This window comes from Cervus canadensis, chromosome 9 (assembly GCF_019320065.1).
Source record: "Cervus canadensis isolate Bull #8, Minnesota chromosome 9, ASM1932006v1, whole genome shotgun sequence".
Lineage (NCBI taxonomy): Eukaryota > Metazoa > Chordata > Mammalia > Artiodactyla > Cervidae > Cervus > Cervus canadensis.
In genome coordinates this window covers 11,002,664-11,022,620 of record NC_057394.1, presented here as the reverse complement: position 1 = coordinate 11,022,620, position 19,957 = coordinate 11,002,664, and the positions used below count along the sequence as shown (strand labels likewise).

At 42.4% G+C, this 19,957-nt stretch overlaps 1 protein-coding gene across 13 annotated transcripts in view; it reads right to left on the bottom strand.

Annotated features, from left to right (window-relative positions):
* DOCK9 (dedicator of cytokinesis 9) overlaps nt 1-19,957 on the bottom strand; it is a 270,233-nt gene that overhangs the window by 107,993 nt on the left and 142,283 nt on the right. For all 13 annotated transcript variants that reach the window (XM_043477992.1, XM_043477995.1, XM_043478000.1 and 10 more), the window contains exons 3-9: nt 18,440-18,529; nt 15,260-15,342; nt 13,217-13,286; nt 11,395-11,490; nt 10,295-10,429; nt 4,503-4,677; nt 3,463-3,530 (exon numbers count right to left, since the gene is read on the bottom strand). In XM_043477992.1, the coding sequence (XP_043333927.1) occupies nt 3,463-3,530; nt 4,503-4,677; nt 10,295-10,429; nt 11,395-11,490; nt 13,217-13,286; nt 15,260-15,342; nt 18,440-18,529 (717 nt within the window). The remainder of the gene's footprint in view (nt 1-3,462; nt 3,531-4,502; nt 4,678-10,294; nt 10,430-11,394; nt 11,491-13,216; nt 13,287-15,259; nt 15,343-18,439; nt 18,530-19,957) is intronic.

Here is a 19,957-nt window from a genome sequence, read left to right as displayed (position 1 = left end):
CTGGTACAGCTGTGGGACTCCAACCTTGCTCCCCACCTCCCCCGATTCAGTCTCAGATTCTGCATCTCTGGAATGCATTCCTTCTAAAATCAAGATAACCAGTGATCAAACAACCTTCCTCCTTTCTTAACAGGTACTGATGATCCCCATTCCAGAAACACCGGAGGGAGTTGGAAACAGTCAAAACCACTCACACTTGGGGCCCTGGATGACAGAGGGGCTGAGAGCCGGGCACACAGGTGCCTGAGCCCCTCACACCGTATTTGGCCACCAAGCAGGCACCTGGACAAGAGGCCTCGCCGACAGACACCTGCCCCAAGGGGGGCGGGGAGGGCAGCATACCGATGAGCGATGGCACAGCTTAATTTTCCTTTTTCCCTTCGAAAAATTACCTTCTGCCTTTTTCTACCTTCTTAAAGTAAAATGGTTTTAGAGCACTTGAGAGCTGGCGTGAGGTGGGCTGGCGGGTGGGGAGGGGGAACAACAGTTAAACCCCTTATAATGCTGTACTTCTTAGATTTTGACCATGACTCAAAGTAAGAAATACATTTACATCACAACCACACACACACACACACGCTCTCTCTCAAATACATGTGTTTATATGCATGATAATATAGTATCTTAAATAATACATATCATTATTAAGGGCAGGGCACTTTAGTATTCTCTATGCAATTCTATCCATTTTTTTATTCTGGGTCACATACTGTTGAGCTTAAGAAGCCTGCCACAAAGAGTACGTATGTATGCTTCCATTTTTAGGAAGGTCTAGAAGAGTTAGAATTAATCTATGGTGATAGAGGTCAAAACGGTTAAGGGTATCAGCTGAGAGGGAGGATACAAGACAGTCTGCTGAGGTGCTGGAAATGTTCTTTATGTTGACATGGGTGGGGGTTCTGTGGGTGTGCCAACGTGAAGTCCAGCAAGCTATACAATTAGTGCCTGGGCACGTCACTCTATGTAAGTCCTACTTCAGTTAAAAGAAAAAAAGAGAATAAAACAGCAAAACAAGAAATAAATGAGAAATGGAGGTTAAAACCAATTTAATTACCTTTAACCAACTAAAATAGCTTAAGCTAACTTGGTCATTACCCGCTGTTTGAAAACAGCTTCAAATATACTCTTTATACTCAAATATACTCTTTAAAGAATAAATATATGTGATCTATGTCTTCTTTAAGTCTGACAATCAAGGAATTCTGAATCATGCTGGCCAGGTAGCAGTAGGCAATAAGAGAAGAAAGGAAGGCATAGCTCCTATATGTCTTCACAGGAAAAATACAGACTTCTACTTAATATTAAGCTCAGAGGAAAGCTATGACAAACCTAGACAGCATATTAAAAGGCAGAGACATTACTTTACCAACAAAGGTCCATAAAGTCAAAGCTATGGTTTTTCCAGTGGTCATGCATGGATGTGAGAGTTGTACCATAAAGAAAGATGAGCACCGAAGAATTGATGCTTTTGAACTGCGGTGTTGGAGAAGACTCTTGAGAGTCCCTTGAACTGCAAGGAGATCAAACCAGTCCATCCTAAAGTAAATCAATCCTGAATATTCATTGGAAGAACTGATGCTGAAGCTGAAGCTCCAATACTTTGGCCCCCTGGTGTGAAGAAATGACTCATTAGAAAAGACCCTGATGCTGGGAAAGATTGAAGGCGGGAGGAGAAGGGGGTGACAGAAGATGAGATGGTTGGATGGCATCACCGACCCAATGGACAAGAGTTTGAGCAAGCTCAAAACAAAAGGAGATGGTGAAGGACGGGGAAGTCTGGCATGCTGCAGTCCATAGGGTTGCAAAGAGTTGGACACAACTGAGTGACTGAACAACAACAAAAACAAAGTTCAAAGAATGAGTCTTAGGTATCAGCTGTGTTCACACAGTAAATGGACAAAGTTATTTTTTTGAATTATAGACTGAACTGCATATATTACCTGTTTCAATAAACATTTTGCTTTGAGAAATCACAAACCCCAAAACATCAGGAAACAAAAAAGCAAATCTCAATGTAAATGCGGTACACAGAAGTTCATAACACAAAACAAACACATAAGCCAAAACTCTTCCAGCCTAGAATGTTACAATGGTGGCACTAAAATTAGCTTTAATAGGCAGGTGCTAAAAAGACACTGTGGTAACAGTCAACTGTTACTCTCAAGAAAAACAATACTCTCAAGTCCCAGCCAGGGAGGTAAGTTTTATATTTTAGAACAGCTATGTTGTCTTAAAGTAAAGGTCAATGTTGAATGCCAGTCTATTTATAATGGTATATAGATAAACCATGTTTTCTATTACAGTGTTTAAGATGTGGGTGTGTAGGGTCTCTATTTCACTGTATTCTCGTAAAAAAAAAAAAAGAGAGAGAGAGACAGAATAAACAGGGAATAACAGAGTAAGAAGATAAAGGGCCAAAGAAGACAAAGATATTTCTCTCATTTAAAAAGAATCATTCATAGATGCACACAAGGAGACAAGTACAAGGATATTCACTGTAGCATTGTTTGTAATACAAAAAATTGAAAATAAGAGAATTGCTAAAATAAAATGCTTACACAATGCAATAAAGGGTATGAATTCAATATATATACCAACTTGGATGGATCTCAAAAATAAGGCTGAATTAAAAATAAAAGCAAGTGCAGAAGACTATGTAATCATTTATATAACATTTTAAACATACAGAACACAGTTGTATATTATTATGATAGATATACTGGTAAAGATAAGAAAAACAAAAGGAAGTATCCCCAGAAAATCCATAACAGTGGTTGTCCCTAGATGAGGCTGTAAGGGAAGAAGGGAATAGAGTAAGGATGACGCTTAAAAAAGAATTTCAACTATAAAGGATATTTTACTTCTTTAAAAGATATTGAAACTGAAAGGACAATACAGTAACAGGTGTGGAATCTGGGTGGTGGGAAAGTGGATGTTTTGATCTTCTCTGTGCTTTTCAGTAATTTCTGACTTTCTCAAAATTATTTAAAAAAAAAACACCAGGTATAATTTTTTTTTCCATTCAGAGTGACCCAGGAACAAGTCATATAACTCAGGCAACCCTCTTTGGTTCAGTAACAAGATTACTAGTAATACAGATCTATCCTCTTTGGAATTGTCTCTATTAACTTAAATAAGGGAGCATATGTGTGAACACAGTAAGTAACATGTTACCATGGAAACATTTACCTGTGCATCTTGGTTGTTTCTTCGATATGTGTAATGTGGTATGAAATATTATAGAGGAAAAACAAAGAGTAACAAAGAGAAAACATATTGCAAGGCACTTTCTGGAAAACAAACTAAAACCCGACTCAGGTCAGTAATGGTATTTTACCTCACCAAAGACTGTGGTCAAAAATTAGCAGTAACTGCACCATGAGTTTAGCAGTTCACTACCATGTATTTGTGAAGCATTTCAATACCATCCTATGAAGAGTGGAAGATTTAACATGAGGTTACCTTGGCAAGTTCAGGCAGGTAGCTATCTAAACCGGAACCAGAACCTTCCAATTTGCTTTGTTCATCATCTAAAACAGTAAAAGAGATCACCAAGTCACTTGAAGCTGAATGTATTTTATTTAAAACAGGAGAAGGAAGGCTGTTTCTCTTATGTCACCTGTAACACCGTGGTTTTCAATCTGGATACCCGATAGAAACTCCTCAGGGCTTTTAAAAAATGCTGATGCCAGGCCCAGGGGTGAGAGCGGAATATTTGATGGTGGAACAGTCTAGGCAGTGTTTAAGCAGAACTGTCATTAGCTATGGACAGGAGGCCACATGGCTATACCCACCAGGTACCAGCCAGGCCAACTAAACCAGGATCTCTGGTGGGACAAAGAGAAGGGCATTTGTTAAAGGTTCCCAGGCACTTCTAAGGCACAGCCAGCAGGGTTGGGAATCACCTGTCCAAGGGCCTGAAATAAAATGTGAATTGTCAAGAATGTAGCCAGATTTCCCCACCCACTGATTTAATCTGTGGCTTCTGCCCATCCTAACTCTGACTTGAAAATTCCAAAGGATATGATTAATGATAACAATAAAAACCATAATTAGCATTTTAAGTGCTGACTCTCTGCCAGGCACTTGAGATATATTATTTTGCTTAACCTTCCCACCAACCAGCAAATTCCGTTTTTATTCCCCACTTTACAAGTGAGTAAACCAACATATTTATATTTATATTTTAGCTCCCTGAAAATGTAGGGAGCTTGCCTGAGGTCTCACGGCTGATGAATGGTGTTGCTGGGACTTGAACTCAGGTCTTCCTTTCTGCCTCCAAAGCTGTGGTTCTTCCCATTACACGATTTCCTTACACAAATGATGTCATCATAGGACATCCTACTATAAGGATCCCTACTGTAGGACATCCATCTGTAAGGAGCTCACAGGTGTCCCACCTCCATGTACCTGTCAATAATCTGTCTACTTCCTGCATCCTCTGGGGAAACGGAAGACACAGTGGAGCGTTTGCACACCTGGAGAGAGCCACACCTGCCTACCTTCATGAGAGTCTCCGTTCCGCTTTTCCTGCATCACAGCTTCAAAGTTGAGCTGGAGAATCTTGTTCAGAATTGTGATCCACTCTTCCATTTCCACTTCACTGTCTGCTGCCAACAGGTAACTACTTTTGTCCTGCATCTTGAGCTCAAAAGCAAAACGCCTGACTTTGTTGTTCTGAAAGGGGAGAAAGAAACACATTTTAGAAGAATTGGAACACCCTTAAAAATTCTTCTCTTTATTGTCTGCTGGTGAGTACTATCTCACCGGCATTTCAGACCAAGTCATTTAAAAAGGCAAGCCCCTTCCCCTTCAGCCCTCATCACTCTCCACCTTCCCTGATTTATCTTCTTTGTGGCTTTATTTTCCCATCTGACACATTACAGGTTTTACATATTTATCTTATTTGCTGTCTGGCCCATCCAATGGAATGGGAGCTCCTCAGGGCAGAGATTTCTGTTCTTCCCTCCTTCATCCCTGTTTCTAGAACACTGCCTGGCAGGTAATAGGCTCTTGAAAAATATCCAAATGAATGAAATTTCACTGAAAAATTTCAATTCCTCTAGCTCCTATTTTTTTTTAAATGAAGTAGTATGTGGTATCACATTTTTAAAGCAAACCATTCTCAGTGGACTTCCCTGGTGGCTCAGATGGTAAAGAACCTGCCTGCAATGCAGGAGACCCAGGTTCAATCCCTGGGTCAGGAAGACCCCCTGGAGAAGGGAATGGCAAGCCACCCCAGTATTCTTGCCTGGAGAATCCTATGGACAGAGGAGCCTGGCGGGCTACAGTCTGTGGGGTTGCAAAGAGTTGGACACGACTGAGCGACAAACACTACTAAACAGTACTATTATCTACCAGTAGGTCTGACTCCCTTACCTGGAACTTTCTCACCACTTATGAGTCTCAGAAGGTATTTAGACACCAGGTCTCCCTTCCCCCAGCTTCTCTCAAGCCCCCAGCTTTTCTGCCCGAAGTATAAAAACTGTAATCCACGTGCACTGTATTCAAAGGATGAATGTGCTGGGAGACCAGGGTTTCTGCATCTGGGCACTGCTGACCCCTGGGCTCTCTGTTATAGGGACTGCCCTGGGCCCTGCAGCCTGTGTGGAAACAGCCTGGCCTTACCCCGGATGCCAGTAGCACAACCCCCAAGCTGTGACAATCGAAACCTGCCTCCAGATAATATCAATCTTCCCCCGGAGGTACAATCACCCTGGGGACTGCACTAGATAGAGGTTCAGCTCCGAGGAGTATGACACAAGACTCCTGGTGAGGACAGGTGAGGGACGTGACATCACACACTGCCACCTACGTGCGGGGGCCGGGCAGAGCGCTCACCCATTAAAATTCTGGCTGGTTAGCCACTGGCCGTGGGGGGCCCCAGTGAAGGTCTCAGAGATAGGGTGGCCTCCCAAAGGCAGCTCTGAGTCCGCTACAGCATGGTTCTCAGAAGAGAGCTGCTCCCTGAGAGGAGCATGTTGACCACCGCGCCCTGGGCGCACTTCATAGCAAGTGTCAGAGAAGGGGTCGAAGGCCAGGTGTGAAAGGAATTCTCAGCATTCCTCATGCACTTCTTATTATGAAAATACGGTAAAAGTGGGGCTAGCAGCAGGTCTTGATTCCCAGTTATTCCTCTCTCTGAGCCTCAGTTTCATTATCCACAAAATAAGTGTAATCAACTTCAAGGTCCTAAAATAGGGGCTCAAGATTCATTTTGCGTATATTTTAAAATTTTAGTTTAGGCATTTCTTTGAACTCACAGCATTGATCAACTAACTTTTTTACACTGTCCAAAAGCAATATTAGGGGGGAAAAAAAAAACCTGTAACACTTAAGCCATTAATTCTGGTGATTAGCTTACAAACAGACATGGAGATAGAAACAAATGATTTAAAAATTTTGAAGCCTTAGATACAATTCATTAAATGCAAAATGCCATCCGCCACACCTGCAAAAAGAATATAAAGGAAGTGATGGCCACTGAGGTCAGAACCTTAGATTCTTAAATATGCTCCAGAGACAAAATGATCAGGAATTCTTTACTGCAAACCATCTATGCACTGACTCTGTATTGCAGACCATCTATGCACTACTCTGTATAGCAAACCATCTATGCACTGACTCCGTATTGCAGACCATCTATGTGCTGACTCTGTATTGCAGACCATCTATATACTCTGCTGAAGACAGGCATCACAACTATCTTATAAAACAAAAGTAATTACTTCTACTTTCCAAATGATGTTACCAATTATATATAGTTTTGCTTTAAACTTTTTTTTTTAAAAGTCAGAAAATTCAAACAAAAAATTCAAACAAAAAATAGAAAATTCAACAAAAACATAACTGAAAAGGTCTCTCTGCTTAAGAATACAAATGAAACTCCCACTTGGGAATCCCACACAAGACGTTACTTCACTGTCATTGATAATGCACTCTGGTACACCTCCCTTTATAAGGTGAATAAACATTCTTTGATATAATTTGTTTTACATAGTGGCAGCTTTCAGCTTTACACTGTGGTTTCATAGAGGCTGGGTCACACACTGAGAGCACCGTGGGGTCAATTAGCTGTTGATGCAAAAATAATTTTCAGTGGACATTAAGTGGTGCTGTCATCTTGACCTAGGGCCTAGGTACACTTTCATGTATTCCACCCTTTTTTAAAATTTCAGTCCTGCACAGTGTTTGTGGGTTTGTGCTGTTGTTGTAACCATCAGTAATTAAAAAGACCAAGACTTAACTAAAATTTTGTATTTCTTGTTTTCCTAAAAAAATTCAGATGATCTAGCAGCCCCGAGCTGGCAGTGCCACCAGCAGCATCAGCTCCCCATTGAAGGGAGCCCTTGTGTTCCAGTTCATCACAGTCCCCAGCATTCCCCATTGCTTTACACGCACTCCTCTTCTTCCACCTAACATTGGTTTGTCACCTGTAGCCATCTGAATCTGGACCCATCTGGACCCCTAACTTCCACACGAACTGTGATGAAACAACAAAGTCTGGACTTCTCCCATCATTAACTACTAGAAACCTGGGCAAGAGATGAAACAACTGTTTCCAGATACTTTGCAACCCTCAGGGCAGCCCTACGATCCCCAGTAGAAAGGAAATGAATGAGGTGAGCCCCACCAGCACCTTAGCTCTCTGCCTGGACCTAGGAAGGCGAGCCTGAACAGAGTCTAACATTCCCGCTGACTGAAGAGACTGCCCGGAGTTCACAAGATGCAGGTGGACGGAACACGCAGAACAGAGTCTCCATAACAAGAACAGAGTTCTCAGCACACACAGACAACAGAGGCCCAGACTTAGTAACAACACATTCATTGTGTGGTTTCTATTTATATGTTATGCTTCACCGAAAAAGCTACTCCAAAAAAAAAAAAAAAACAAAGTCAAGACACAATAACCTAAACTTCAGGTTACCATCCATAAGGGATAAAGAGAAAATCAATAGGGAATAAGAATGGCATCAGACTTCAAAAATAACACCAGCCCCTAGAAGACAATGGAAGATCTTCAATGTCTAAGGTAAATTTCACCTTGGATTTTGATACCCAGCCAAACTGTCAATCAAGTATGAATGCAGAACTAAAGGAGTCTGCAGACAGACTAACTCAAAAAACTAAGCTCCTACAAATAGTTTCCCAGGAAGCAATTGGAGGATGTGTTCCTCCCAAGTAAGAAAGCAAAGGGCGAAAGAAGATGACACGGGGTCCTGAAAACAGGGACTCTGACACAGGGAGGAAGGCAAAGGGAATTTCCGAGATGGTGACTGTACAGAGTCTGAGGAAGCAACCAGTTCAGATTAGAGCAGGAAGGAGGGCTGCAGGAGCTGAAATCCTCTCTAGCATCACATAACATCCAAAGTTGATGAACAAAGAGAAGTGAACACTCCTTATCTAGCAATATGGACATAGAGCCCAGAAAAAACTAAAAAATACTGGGAAAAGTTGAAAATGATCATTTCAGGGAGTGGGGAGTGGGCAAAGTGAGGGTGATGCTGGCAGGAATGCACCTTTAGTGCTTCCTCTCTGTGCTCTTCGACATTTAAACCAAATGAATGTGCTATTTTGGATGAAAACAAAATTTAATTCTCAATAAACGTGTGAATACATAAGCAAGGGCCAAACCAGAGAGCTGTGTCTCTAACCTTAGTCACAACGGCCCCACAAAACAACCCCTCTTAAAGGACCGAGCTTTGGGCCGATGTCATCGGCAGATACTGACTCATTTTAAGGAAGCATCCTCTGATCACGGTGACTGTGTCTATTGTGAGGAGTCGTCAAGGAGATTGTTCATTAATCACACAGTGCCCTCTGTATGAGGGCCCCCAAGAGAAACGTCTGAATGGGCTTCATTCTGAGATTACTCGGGCAGCTTCTGACTAATTGGATTGTTTGTATCTACAGACACTGTGCAACCAAACGGGTCTCCAAGCTAGACGGTGCAGAACCGGTGTGCCACCCACCCACGGCAGGCATTGGTTCTTTAAAATATATGCTTTTTCCTCAAATTAATCCCACCCTGTCTCTTCCCTACTCTGACTCCTTGTTCACCTCTCACACCCACTTTAAATGTGTAACATCCTATGCTTTTGGTATCCTTGTCAATTGCTACCTTAGATCTTCCTGGGAAATGGGAGGGGAGGGGATAAGTGGATGGACGGATGAACGTGCAGATGGAGAAACTGCCAACTTGCTTTCAAAGGCAATTCCACACAAGTATGGAAGGAGCCACATCAAACTGGTAACAGCAGCTCTTTGAGAAAGGGAAAGATGGGGGACAACAGAGACTTCTGCACTACCTATACTGTCTAATCTTCTATAATACTAACATGCTCATGTACTGTGTGCATGCTAAGTCACTCCAGTCTGTGACGCTATGGACTGTAACCCACCAGGCTCCTCTGTCCATTGGATTTTCCAGGCAAATATACTGGAGTAGGTTTCCATGTCCTCCACCAGGGCACCTTCCAGACCCAGGATTGAACCCATGTCTCTTACATTTCCTGCACTGGCAGGCGGGTTCTTTACCACTAGTGCCACCTATTATGTATAATTATAATGATGTTTAAGATTCACTCTTCAACTGTAACAGCACTTATGGCAACAAAAATACCTAATATTGGCTGAGTGCTTACCAAGTGCCAGCACTGTTCTAAGCTCTTTACATGTATTGATTATCCTCTCCATAACCACATTCACTACTATCACTATCCCCCTTTAACAAATGAGGAAACTGAGGTGCAGAGAAGTTCAATCACATCTCCAAGGTTACAGAGCTGGTCAGTGGTAGAATGGGGATATGAACTCAGTCTGCACCTGAAACCCACATCTCTTGATCAATATATACTACTCTGCCATGGGTACTACGATGATAAAAGTCATCACTGAGATGCTAAGAGCTGTCCTGAATATTTCCAAATTAATTCATCCAATCCTTTTACTTATTTACCCTATTAAGGAAATATTATCATTATCTGAATTTTGCATATGAACAAACTTCAGTCAATAGCTGGTCCAAGGTCACACAGTTAAACAGTAGATGAGCCAGGTTTTAAGAAGAAAAATATATGCCAGAGCACTCGGGCCTCCTACAACATAATTCTGCCCGTCTCACACCCACAGTCTTCTAAACTGATGAAAAACAAACCTTTACTCAATTTTTACATCTGCCATTATATTTCTACCACAAATATAACCATTTTGGGAAGTGTTTGCTTAAATCTTAATTCATAGACAGTATTTTATAAATGAGAAAACTCAATGATAAAGCTTGTTTCATATTTACCTGAACCACACCCATACAAGAATCGAGAAATATTGATCCTTTTGGTTCCTTGGAGATCTTTTCATCTTTATAAAAATTCAAATTGTAGGACCCATCACCAAGTTGAATCAGGTGGAAAAATCGTCTTTTAAATGACTGAGAGAAAAATATACACACAGTGATTGTTTCAAAACGAAAAGAGCCACAGTTTCTCTCAATAACTCACAATGATGCCCTGACGTAAAAACCATTTCAGTTCTCTCCAAAACAAATCTCATTCTGGCCAGTGCCCAGGGAGCTGGGTGAGTTAAGACTCTACATCGCATCTAATAATTTCCCTGCATTTAAATTCTGGGGGACTGGTTTACTTAAGATTCCTGGGTCATTTTTCTCACCCAGAAAATCAGAGATTTTTACATAACCACCCAGAATCGGGGCAGTGAGTTCTGATTTGGGATGCAGCTGGAAAGGATGGAAACTTTCTCAAATCCCCAGGGTTTCTCGCTCAGAGTAGGAAGTGTTCTCCGCCTCACGATACTGAACGACTTTTCAGCCTCACGGTTATGACAGTCAGCATTTCCCCTGATTTAATTTTATCTCTCCTGCCCATCCCACCTCCCTTTCATTGCTTCTCTTTATTATTAATTCTGGTCTTTCTCTGCTCCTACTTCTCTCCTGGATAGTTTCTACACTAGTTTTACTTTTCTCTTGGCAACCTACTTTCCAACTTAACCATATTCCCTTTAGCCCTTGATTTCCACTTTTCTTGATTTTGTTGCAGGAAAGCAAAACTGCTTAGGTGTAGCCCCTTGGTGATGCTCTACAAGGTACCGAGTACCCCTTTTGTAGTCAATACAGAGAAAGAAAGGCTATATGGTGACAGCACCTTCACATCAGCCTCCCAATAAACTTGTCACGCTGGTGGTCAGACGGTGACAAGCAGAGGGGGTGGAAACTGTACCAGTGAGGGTCGATCACCGATCACCAGGGAAGCATCTTATTAACCAGACAATGTCAGTTTTGTTGGGAAGAACAGCACACCCATTCATCTTGAGCATCATTCCAAGACCTACAGCAGAAAGGGCTTACTCAGGGGAAAGCAGGGTGATGGGCATCCTTACCCTCATGGTCACACTTATTGCACTGTTCATGTTGCCTTTGTACAGCCAGCCATGCTTGGTGATGCCACCCTTCTGAGAGCCGAGGGAGGCGGCATCCTAGGAGAGAAGGACACCACCAGTCAATCTCCCAGTTTCACTGATGGCAGATGCGTTCAATTCATGCCAGGTGGCCCCTCACTCCTTTACTGGAAACCGTCTAGCACTCACACCTACTAAGTTCACTTACCAATAAATAAGGGGGACAAGCCTAAATTTCCGCAAACTCCAGTCCATTAGAAAGCAAAGCTTGTTCCGGTCCAAGCTGTTTCATTTTTAAGTGTTTAATGAGCCACAGAAAGTACATACCATACCTGACCACTCAAGTTGTAAGGTCTCGCCCAGTTTCATGAAAAATGTTTTCACATTACACTCCCCTATAGTTGGAAGACAAAAGCAAATTCCTGGACAACTTCCCAGAGGCTTAGTTCAGGGAAAGGTGAATAAGAAAGGAAGGAAATATGAGGCAATAGAGAAAGGAGAGATAAAATGCTGGGGCAACAGAAAAGAGGGAAAGAGAGCGAGAACACAGCAGGGAGAGAAGTGAAGCGCTACAGCTAGAAAAGTGAATAAAACTTGCTTCTTCAAGTTCTGATCCAACTCTCAGATCCGGGTTTAAGGGCATGGGGTGGCCAGATGCTGCAAAAAATAGGTCAGGTATACATTTGTACATACAATAACCAGACATGAAATACACACACACACACACACACAAATACACAAACTTTCCATGACACTCTGATCCGGGCCCCTTCCTCATTCTCTAAGATCACCCCTGGTGATGCCTTTTCCCCTTTAAGGCTGGGCCCAATACACACTTTAGTAGGAACTTTAGGAAGAGAGGACCACACAGTGTCAGTCACCCAGCTCACACTTCCTAAGCACTAGTCTAATTATGATCTCTACTTCTACGGTCCAGCAGATAAATGCAGAAGGACCCATCTTATACTTTGTCTGAGATCACATCAATTTTAGTCTTGGTGATGTTACTGCTGCCGTTATTATCTGCAATAATAGAAACAACTCACCTGCCTAAGATTTTACAGTTTGCTGAGTGCCCTTACGTGTGTTATTTCAATCGGTCCTCCTCTCACTATTAATTCACACCGAGGTTTTAATATCTTGTTTTTCATTTTGAATGACCACTGACTCTTCCCAGAATATTTCTAAAGTGGTTTCTGAAATACTTTGCTGCTGTGCACATCATTAATGTCCACAATGAGCTGAGTAGGGGAGAAGAAGAAATGCAGACAGAGACGGGCAGTACTGCCTTTTTTATTAGGTTTTCCCTGGTAGGTGCACATAATACCCTTAATGCCCCAGCTCAGCGTCCTTTACACATGACTAGTCATCATTCATCCTCCAATAGTAGGGAAACTGGGCTTGTTAAAATCAGAGCTTCTGGGTACCATTTACTTCACTCAAAGCTCTCCCTGAAGAAACAGCCATTTAAAGCCTACTGGCTGCCAGTTTTTGTCAAATAGCCCTTGAAAAACAACCTAAACTTGGGATCTAAGTTATCTTGATCTTTTTAACAATGTCGCCAAATCTTGCCTTTGAAAACGATCTCAGAACAAATAAACAAGGACCAGAGGAACAGGCAATGCTATGCAGTCGAGTTGAAACAGAGACCATTATTTCAATCAAACAAGACATTAAAAAAAAATTCTTCCCCTGTTTCAAGAAACATTCCAATTCCTGTTTTGGATACATGTTGGTAATTTTCCAATGAATCGTCTAACTGTGAAATAAGTCAATTTTTAAATCTGTAAGCAAGCAATCCTACCTCATCTTTGTCGACCTCCTCATCCACTTCATAGACGTGAACAGGAAGTTTATCCAACTTGGCCATTTTGCTTTAAAAAGAAGAAAGAAACTTGTTTTATAATTACCTAATCTATGAAGAGATGCCACATTTCTTCCCACATCAGAGGAACAAGCCTTTAACAAATCCAAAGCTGGTCCACTTGGCTGAAGAATGGAAACAACTGATGACATTGCTCCCAAAAGCTACACAGACAGGATGGCATAGCTTGCTGGGAGTTAGGTATACAATAATGGTAATGTGTATGAAGAAATAAAGACATGGTAGAATAACTTTAACATGAAGCTTAAATGAGGTCACTGCCTTTGAAGTGACTGCAAAGCAGTCTTAATGATGATGGTATTAACGATAAAAAGAGGACAATAACAGTTCCAGCTATTATATGCTAGGCACTGTGCTGCACTCCACATGTGGCACTTCCCTTCGTCCTTTAGACGGTGGGAACCGGTGCTAAGACCACTTAACGGATGAGGACACTGAGGCTTACAGAGGGCAGAGGAAGTAGATCATGCCAGCAGACTATGGAATCTATGTTCTTAAGTCACTGTTACAAATTCCTCTTCCTCACCACATGACTGCAACTCTTATTGATGCTCAGAGGTAAAATCCACCAGCAGCAACATATATCGTGTAGTAAACATACTATATCCCCAGTCTGTTCCTTTCAGTCATGAGAACAGCATGAACAAGCCTATCAGTAACCACAGGTGAATTCAATCAAACGGGAAGAATCAAGGCCCCAGATGAGTGCTGGGTAAATATAGAAGCAAGGAGCAGAGCCATCTGGAGAAGACAATGCTGGAAGGGAGTGTTCTCAGCCGAGGTTTAAAAGAGAAGACTGGGAAGTTGGCTGAACACTCTTAAGGAGTGGCTGAACCACACAAACAGAAAAAAAACAAACAGCTAGGTCCATTGAGAACAGTAAAAACAGTTCAAACTCACAGATGCAACAAACACCAAGAAAAATACATTAATAGAGTCTCAAGTACAATTTTCATTGGCAACAGTTACTTTTGACACAAAATCCATCACGGTTTGCTTTCAACTTTCATAATAAACCAAAATTTGCCAACTGTATCATTTCAGGATGTACCATTTTATAACAGATCTCCTCTCAAGGCAAGACCTATCTATACCTGGTTTACTTTAAACAGCCTTAACCAATCTAAACACACTGGCTTTTGATGTAGTTCAGAATGAGTTAATTCTTTAAAGGAAGTGAAGAAATCTGTCTGGGAAAATGCTTTTTAAAACATAAAATTTGTTCAATATAAAATGCTTTTCATGTCTCTTCAAAATATTCTTTTTAAGATAAAACACACTCCAACATAGTTCAATACCCTTATATTTTGTTTCCTATTTCTCAATTAAAAAAAAAAAAACCTCACCTGTTTGTGTTTTATCAGTGGTACCCTGAGTGATACTGAACACAATTAAACCATCCATGAGTTTATCACCTACCAATCCCATAGTATTAGGTTTGAGTTCTATGGTCAAATTCCCTGTAAACAACAGCTAACCCACATACACACAAAAAGTGAAAAGTATTGAAAGTGAAAGGCGCTCAGTCATGTCCAATTCTTTACCACCCCATGGACTATATAGTCCATGGAATTCTCCAGACCAGAATACTGGAGTGGTAGCCTTTCCCTTCTCCAGGGGATCTTCCCAACCCAGGATTGAACCCAGGTCTCCCGCATTGCAGGCGGACTCTTTACCAGCTAAGCCACCTGGAAAGCCCAAGGATAATGGAGTGGGTAGCCTATGACTTCTCCAGGGGATCTTCCTGACCCAGGAATCGAACCAGGGTCTCCGACACTGCGGGCAGATTCTTTACCAGCTGAGCTACCAAGGAAGCCTCCACATACACACAAACCATTTGGAAACATGTTCTCTGATCACTCTGATTGCATGTGAAGTTACTCACTTCCCTAGGTGTTTCAAGTACAAAGACCTTTCTCTGTGTGTTTAACCCCATCTTGTGCAGTCGGATCATGTACTCACTTTGGAAGCTGTCGAAACTCTCCTGAGTAATCTTCATATTTATAGTTCACAAGATGCCAGTCAGAGTTATAAGTTTTGATGCACTATTGGGAGGAGCAGAAAAAATAGAAAGCATAAGAGAAAAAGGAAAAAGACATGTGATGACTTCTGGAGAACATTTGGGAAAGTTTATGAATGCACACCCACACCAACATCAAAATAGTTCTTTCCCCTCAACCCTCTCATGCCTGAAATTCCACCACAGAGAGAGATTCCTTGAAGCTTAAGAACCACTGAAACATTACACTTGGGAGAGGGGTCATTAAAGTCACTATCATTCGTGGTCCAGGAGCAGAGGTTAAAAAGTGAAGTCACCCAGTCATGTCCGACTCTTAGCGACCTCATGGACTGCAGCCTACCAGGCTCCTCCGTCCATGGGGTTTTCCAGGCAAGAGTACTGGAGTGGGGTGCCATTGCCTTCTCCGAGCCTGAGCCACTAGGGAAGCCCAAATAAGTATACACTTGTACATAATCAATGTATTTATGAACAGACACCTGAGTGCCCAGATTTTTAATATCTTAGGCAAAATGGGTAAGAAAGATTATTACAGTTTACATATTTTAAACTATTTGTTTTTCAGTCGCTAAGTCATGGCTGACTCTTTGCGACTCCTTGGACTACAGCATACCAAGCTTCCCTGTCCAAACTATCTCCCAGAGTTTGCTCAAACTCATGTCCCTTGAGTGGATCAAGCCATCCAACCATTTCATCCTCTGTCATCCCCTTCTCCTCCTGCCTTCAACCTTTCCTAGCATTGAAGTCTTTTCAAATAAGTCAGTTCTTCACATCAGGGGGCCAAATCATGAAGCTCACATTGGAGCTTCACCTTCAGCATCAGTGCTTCCAGTGAATATTCAGGACTGATTTCCTTCAGGATGGACTGGCTGGATCTCCTTGCAGTCCAAGGGACTCTCAAGATTTTCTCCAGCATGACAATTCTAAGGCATTAATTCTTCCGTGCTCAGCTTTCTTTATGGTCCAACTCTCACATCCATACGTGACTACTGGAAAAACCATAGCTTTGACTATATGGACCTTTGTTGGCAAAGTGATGTCTCTGCATTTTAAATATGCTGTAGAGGTTTGTCATAGCTTTTCTTCCAAGGAGCAAGCATTAAAAAAAAAAAAATAGAAACTGCAAAAAATATAGTTAACCAGGTTAAGTAGCCAGAGAATCATTTGTTTCATAAGTCATTGTTGACTGCTCACATGGCAGGCACAGGCTGAATTCCAAGGCAGGAACAGAGAACAAGGTAAGCAACCCCCACGAGACTAGGGGTGCAGAAAGTCCAGAAGACAAGGGGTTCAATCAGAAATCAGTACCCAGAGAACTGTCCCTAAAGAGGCAGGAATCTGACTAGCTGGTTTCATGACTGACCTTTCAAACTCCTGAAATTCAATAATATTTTGAAGTTATAGTGAAAGGTTTTGTGTGTGGGGTTTTTTTTTTTTTAAGCCATTAGGTCCTCCTCCCATGGACAAGAGGACGGGGAGGAAGTGCTGGGGCACTCCACCCTGGTGGAAGGGGCCCAAGAGGGTGGGGCTCTGCTGGCCCCTGCACACAGGGTGAAGTTGCTATTGCTCAGCCTGCAGCGATGAAAGAACTCGATGGAGAGGTGTCCTTCAAAAATCCTATTTTTTAAGAAACTGGGAGAGTTGAATTAGTAATTAATAGTTTTTACGATATGCCTTAAAACAAGGATCAACAAACGTTTCCTGCAGAAGGCGAGACAGTGAATGTTTTCGGCTCTGAGGGGGACACTGTCTGCCACGACCATCAAGTCTGAGCGGTAACGTCAAGCAGTCACAGGCATATGTGAGCAAGAAGGGGTGTGGCTGTGCCGCAATGTGACTTTCTTTACCAAAACAGGCTACAGGACGGTTCGCCTGTGTCCTGTTTTAAAATAAACATTTGAGATGATGTAAACATATCGGACTGCATTTGTCTTGCATCAGTGTTAATAACAGAGCGGCAAAGGAGATTAGGCAAGAAGTTACCTTTTCAGAACGATAAGAGAACATACTTCAGACAATTTAACCGCATGTTCAGTTTTTCAAAAATCTCAATGGAGGGCTTCCCTGGTGGCTCAGTGGTGAAGAATCCACCTGCCAATGCAGGAGACACGGGTTTGATCCCTGATCCAGGAAGATCCCACGTGCCTTGGAGCAACTAAGCCCGTGGGCCACAACTTCTGCGACCATGCTCTAGAGCCTGTTCTCTGCAACAGGAGAAGCCACTGCAACAAAGAGTAGCCCCCGCTCACTGTAACGGGAGAAAAGCCCTCCAAGCAACGAAGACCCAGCACAGTCCAAAATAAATAGGCTATTTAAAAATGGCCCACACCAAAAAAAAAATTCTTTAAAAATCCGTGGAATCTAAATGTGGTTATTGTAATTGGCCTTCACTTACAATAGCGTAGCTTCCATGTAGTAGGCAAATTTATTGATGGCATGGTTAGCTTCTAAACATCAACTAGAAGAATGGGGATAAAAATTCACTATTTTTTTTAAATGAAGGAGCACTTTAAGAAACAAGGTTAAAGCACCTAATTCATTTATCCCATCTAAAGGCACCTGGAGGAAGAAACAAACCCCAAGAAAGAAAAAGAAGGCAATCACGATGCAGTAATTTCTCTTTCCTCCTTGACAAGAGAGTCATTACCTGTATGATCAAACAAAAGTAATAATAATCATATATTGATAAGGGATAGCTATTATGCTCATTATTACCTGCCACTTTGTGAATACTGAACTAGTCTCGATAAAAAGTTACATGTACAAAAATATAAATGAAGTCAACAAATACACAAATGCATGCGCTGAGTCTCCCTTGAAAAGAATATCAATGCCTGCCAGGTGTCCCTTTACAAGTTACTCTTTATCCTAAGCCTATGAGATAAGTTCTGCCAAATTTGTGTTTTGTCATCAAATGGACCCCTGTTGACATTTCTATCCACGTTTCAGACTCGGAAAATGGCACTTTATTCTATTGACTATTTTAACGGCCGTGATAAAAATGTAATTAATTCTCTCTCTCTGACACTGTCTTGAAAATACCACTGAAACTTTTAAAGGGGGAGGAGGCACTAGAGAAAAATCACTTAATTAACACACGAGTTAGTGTAGAAGCAGCACATTACCTCTGTCACGAATAGGCTCTGGGCGTCCTGCTGTGCGGTGGGGGGCACGGTGGAGCGCTGGTACCGGTCCTGTCGTCTCAGGAGGGCCGTCTGTGAAGGAGAGCACCAGGACGAGGCTTGGTGAGTGGAGACGGAAAGGTGCTGGCCTCCTGGGGCGGTGGGCCCTTCCCCTTACTCCTCGGGTCACACGCTGCAGACCCCAGACCCCAGCTGTCTCCTTAAAGTGCAAAAGGTGAGGGCAGTGGCTCCCAAGTTCCTCTGCAGCGAGGGGCCCAAGGACCCCCTGCAGGCACGGAAGAGGCCACTTTCAGAGACCCTCACAGCCCCCACTCCACGTGCTTCATCTAGTCCCACTACGCTGCCTTTTACTTGCCTTAATTGCCTTTTTAAAATCATGGTAGGTCAGACATAACGTTTACCATTTGAACCATTTTAAGTGTCCAGCTCTGGGCCATCGTTGTACATCTACCTCTTACCTGCCTTTTATACCCATTCTTATTTACTGCCACATCCCCAGAGGGACACGCAACAGGTCCTTGACCCATGTTTGTTGACTGAATCTGTGACTTTTGAATACTACCTTACTTGGACATGAAGTTTAAATGCATATTTTAAATAATAAAAAGCCTCACAACTTTATGCAGCAACAAATCTACCCTAATTAATGCTGTTTGGAAGGGACTGTAGTGTCATTATGAGATAAGCAGGCCTTGGGTTTCAGAAAGGAATGTTCTAGAATTTTTTTTTCTCCCATGGACTGTAATTCTTGGATTACTATTAATAGATCATAATTATAAAAACAGCACACGCAAAACCATCGTGTTGACAGAATCCATCCCATTGGTTCCTTGGGTGGATTACTAAGCTGGGGTTGCCCAGCCTCTGTCCAGCTGTTTCTCTTCTTTCTAAGGCTGGAGGAAACTTTGGGTCAAATCTGTGGTCCTTACCCCTCCAGCACAGGGGAAGAATTCGAGGGCATACATCGTTTAAAAATTTATTTTTAATTAAAGGATAACTGCTTTACAATGTTGTGTTGGTTTCTGCCACATGCCAACATGAACCAGTCACAGGTATACATATGTCCCCTCCCTCTTGAAACTCTCTCCCACCTCCCACCCCATCCCACCCTTCCAGGCTGTCAGAGAGTTCCCGGAGTCATAGAGCAAACTCCCCCTGGCTATCTATTTTACATATAGCAGTGTGTATGTTTCTATGCTACTCTCTCAATCTGTCCTCTCCTTCCCCCCATATCCACAAATCTGTTCTCTATGTCTGCATCTCCATTAGTTCAGTTAGTTCAGTCATGTCTGACTCTTTGCGACCCCATGAATCGCAGCACGCCAGGCCTCCCTGTCCATCACCAACTCCCTGAGTTTACTCAAACTCATGTCCTTCGGGTCGGTGATGCCATCCAACCATCTCATCCTCTGTCGTCCCCTTCTCCTCCTGCCCCCAATCCCTCCCAGCATCAGGGTCTTTTCCAATGAGACAACTCTTGACATGAGGTGGCCAAAGTAC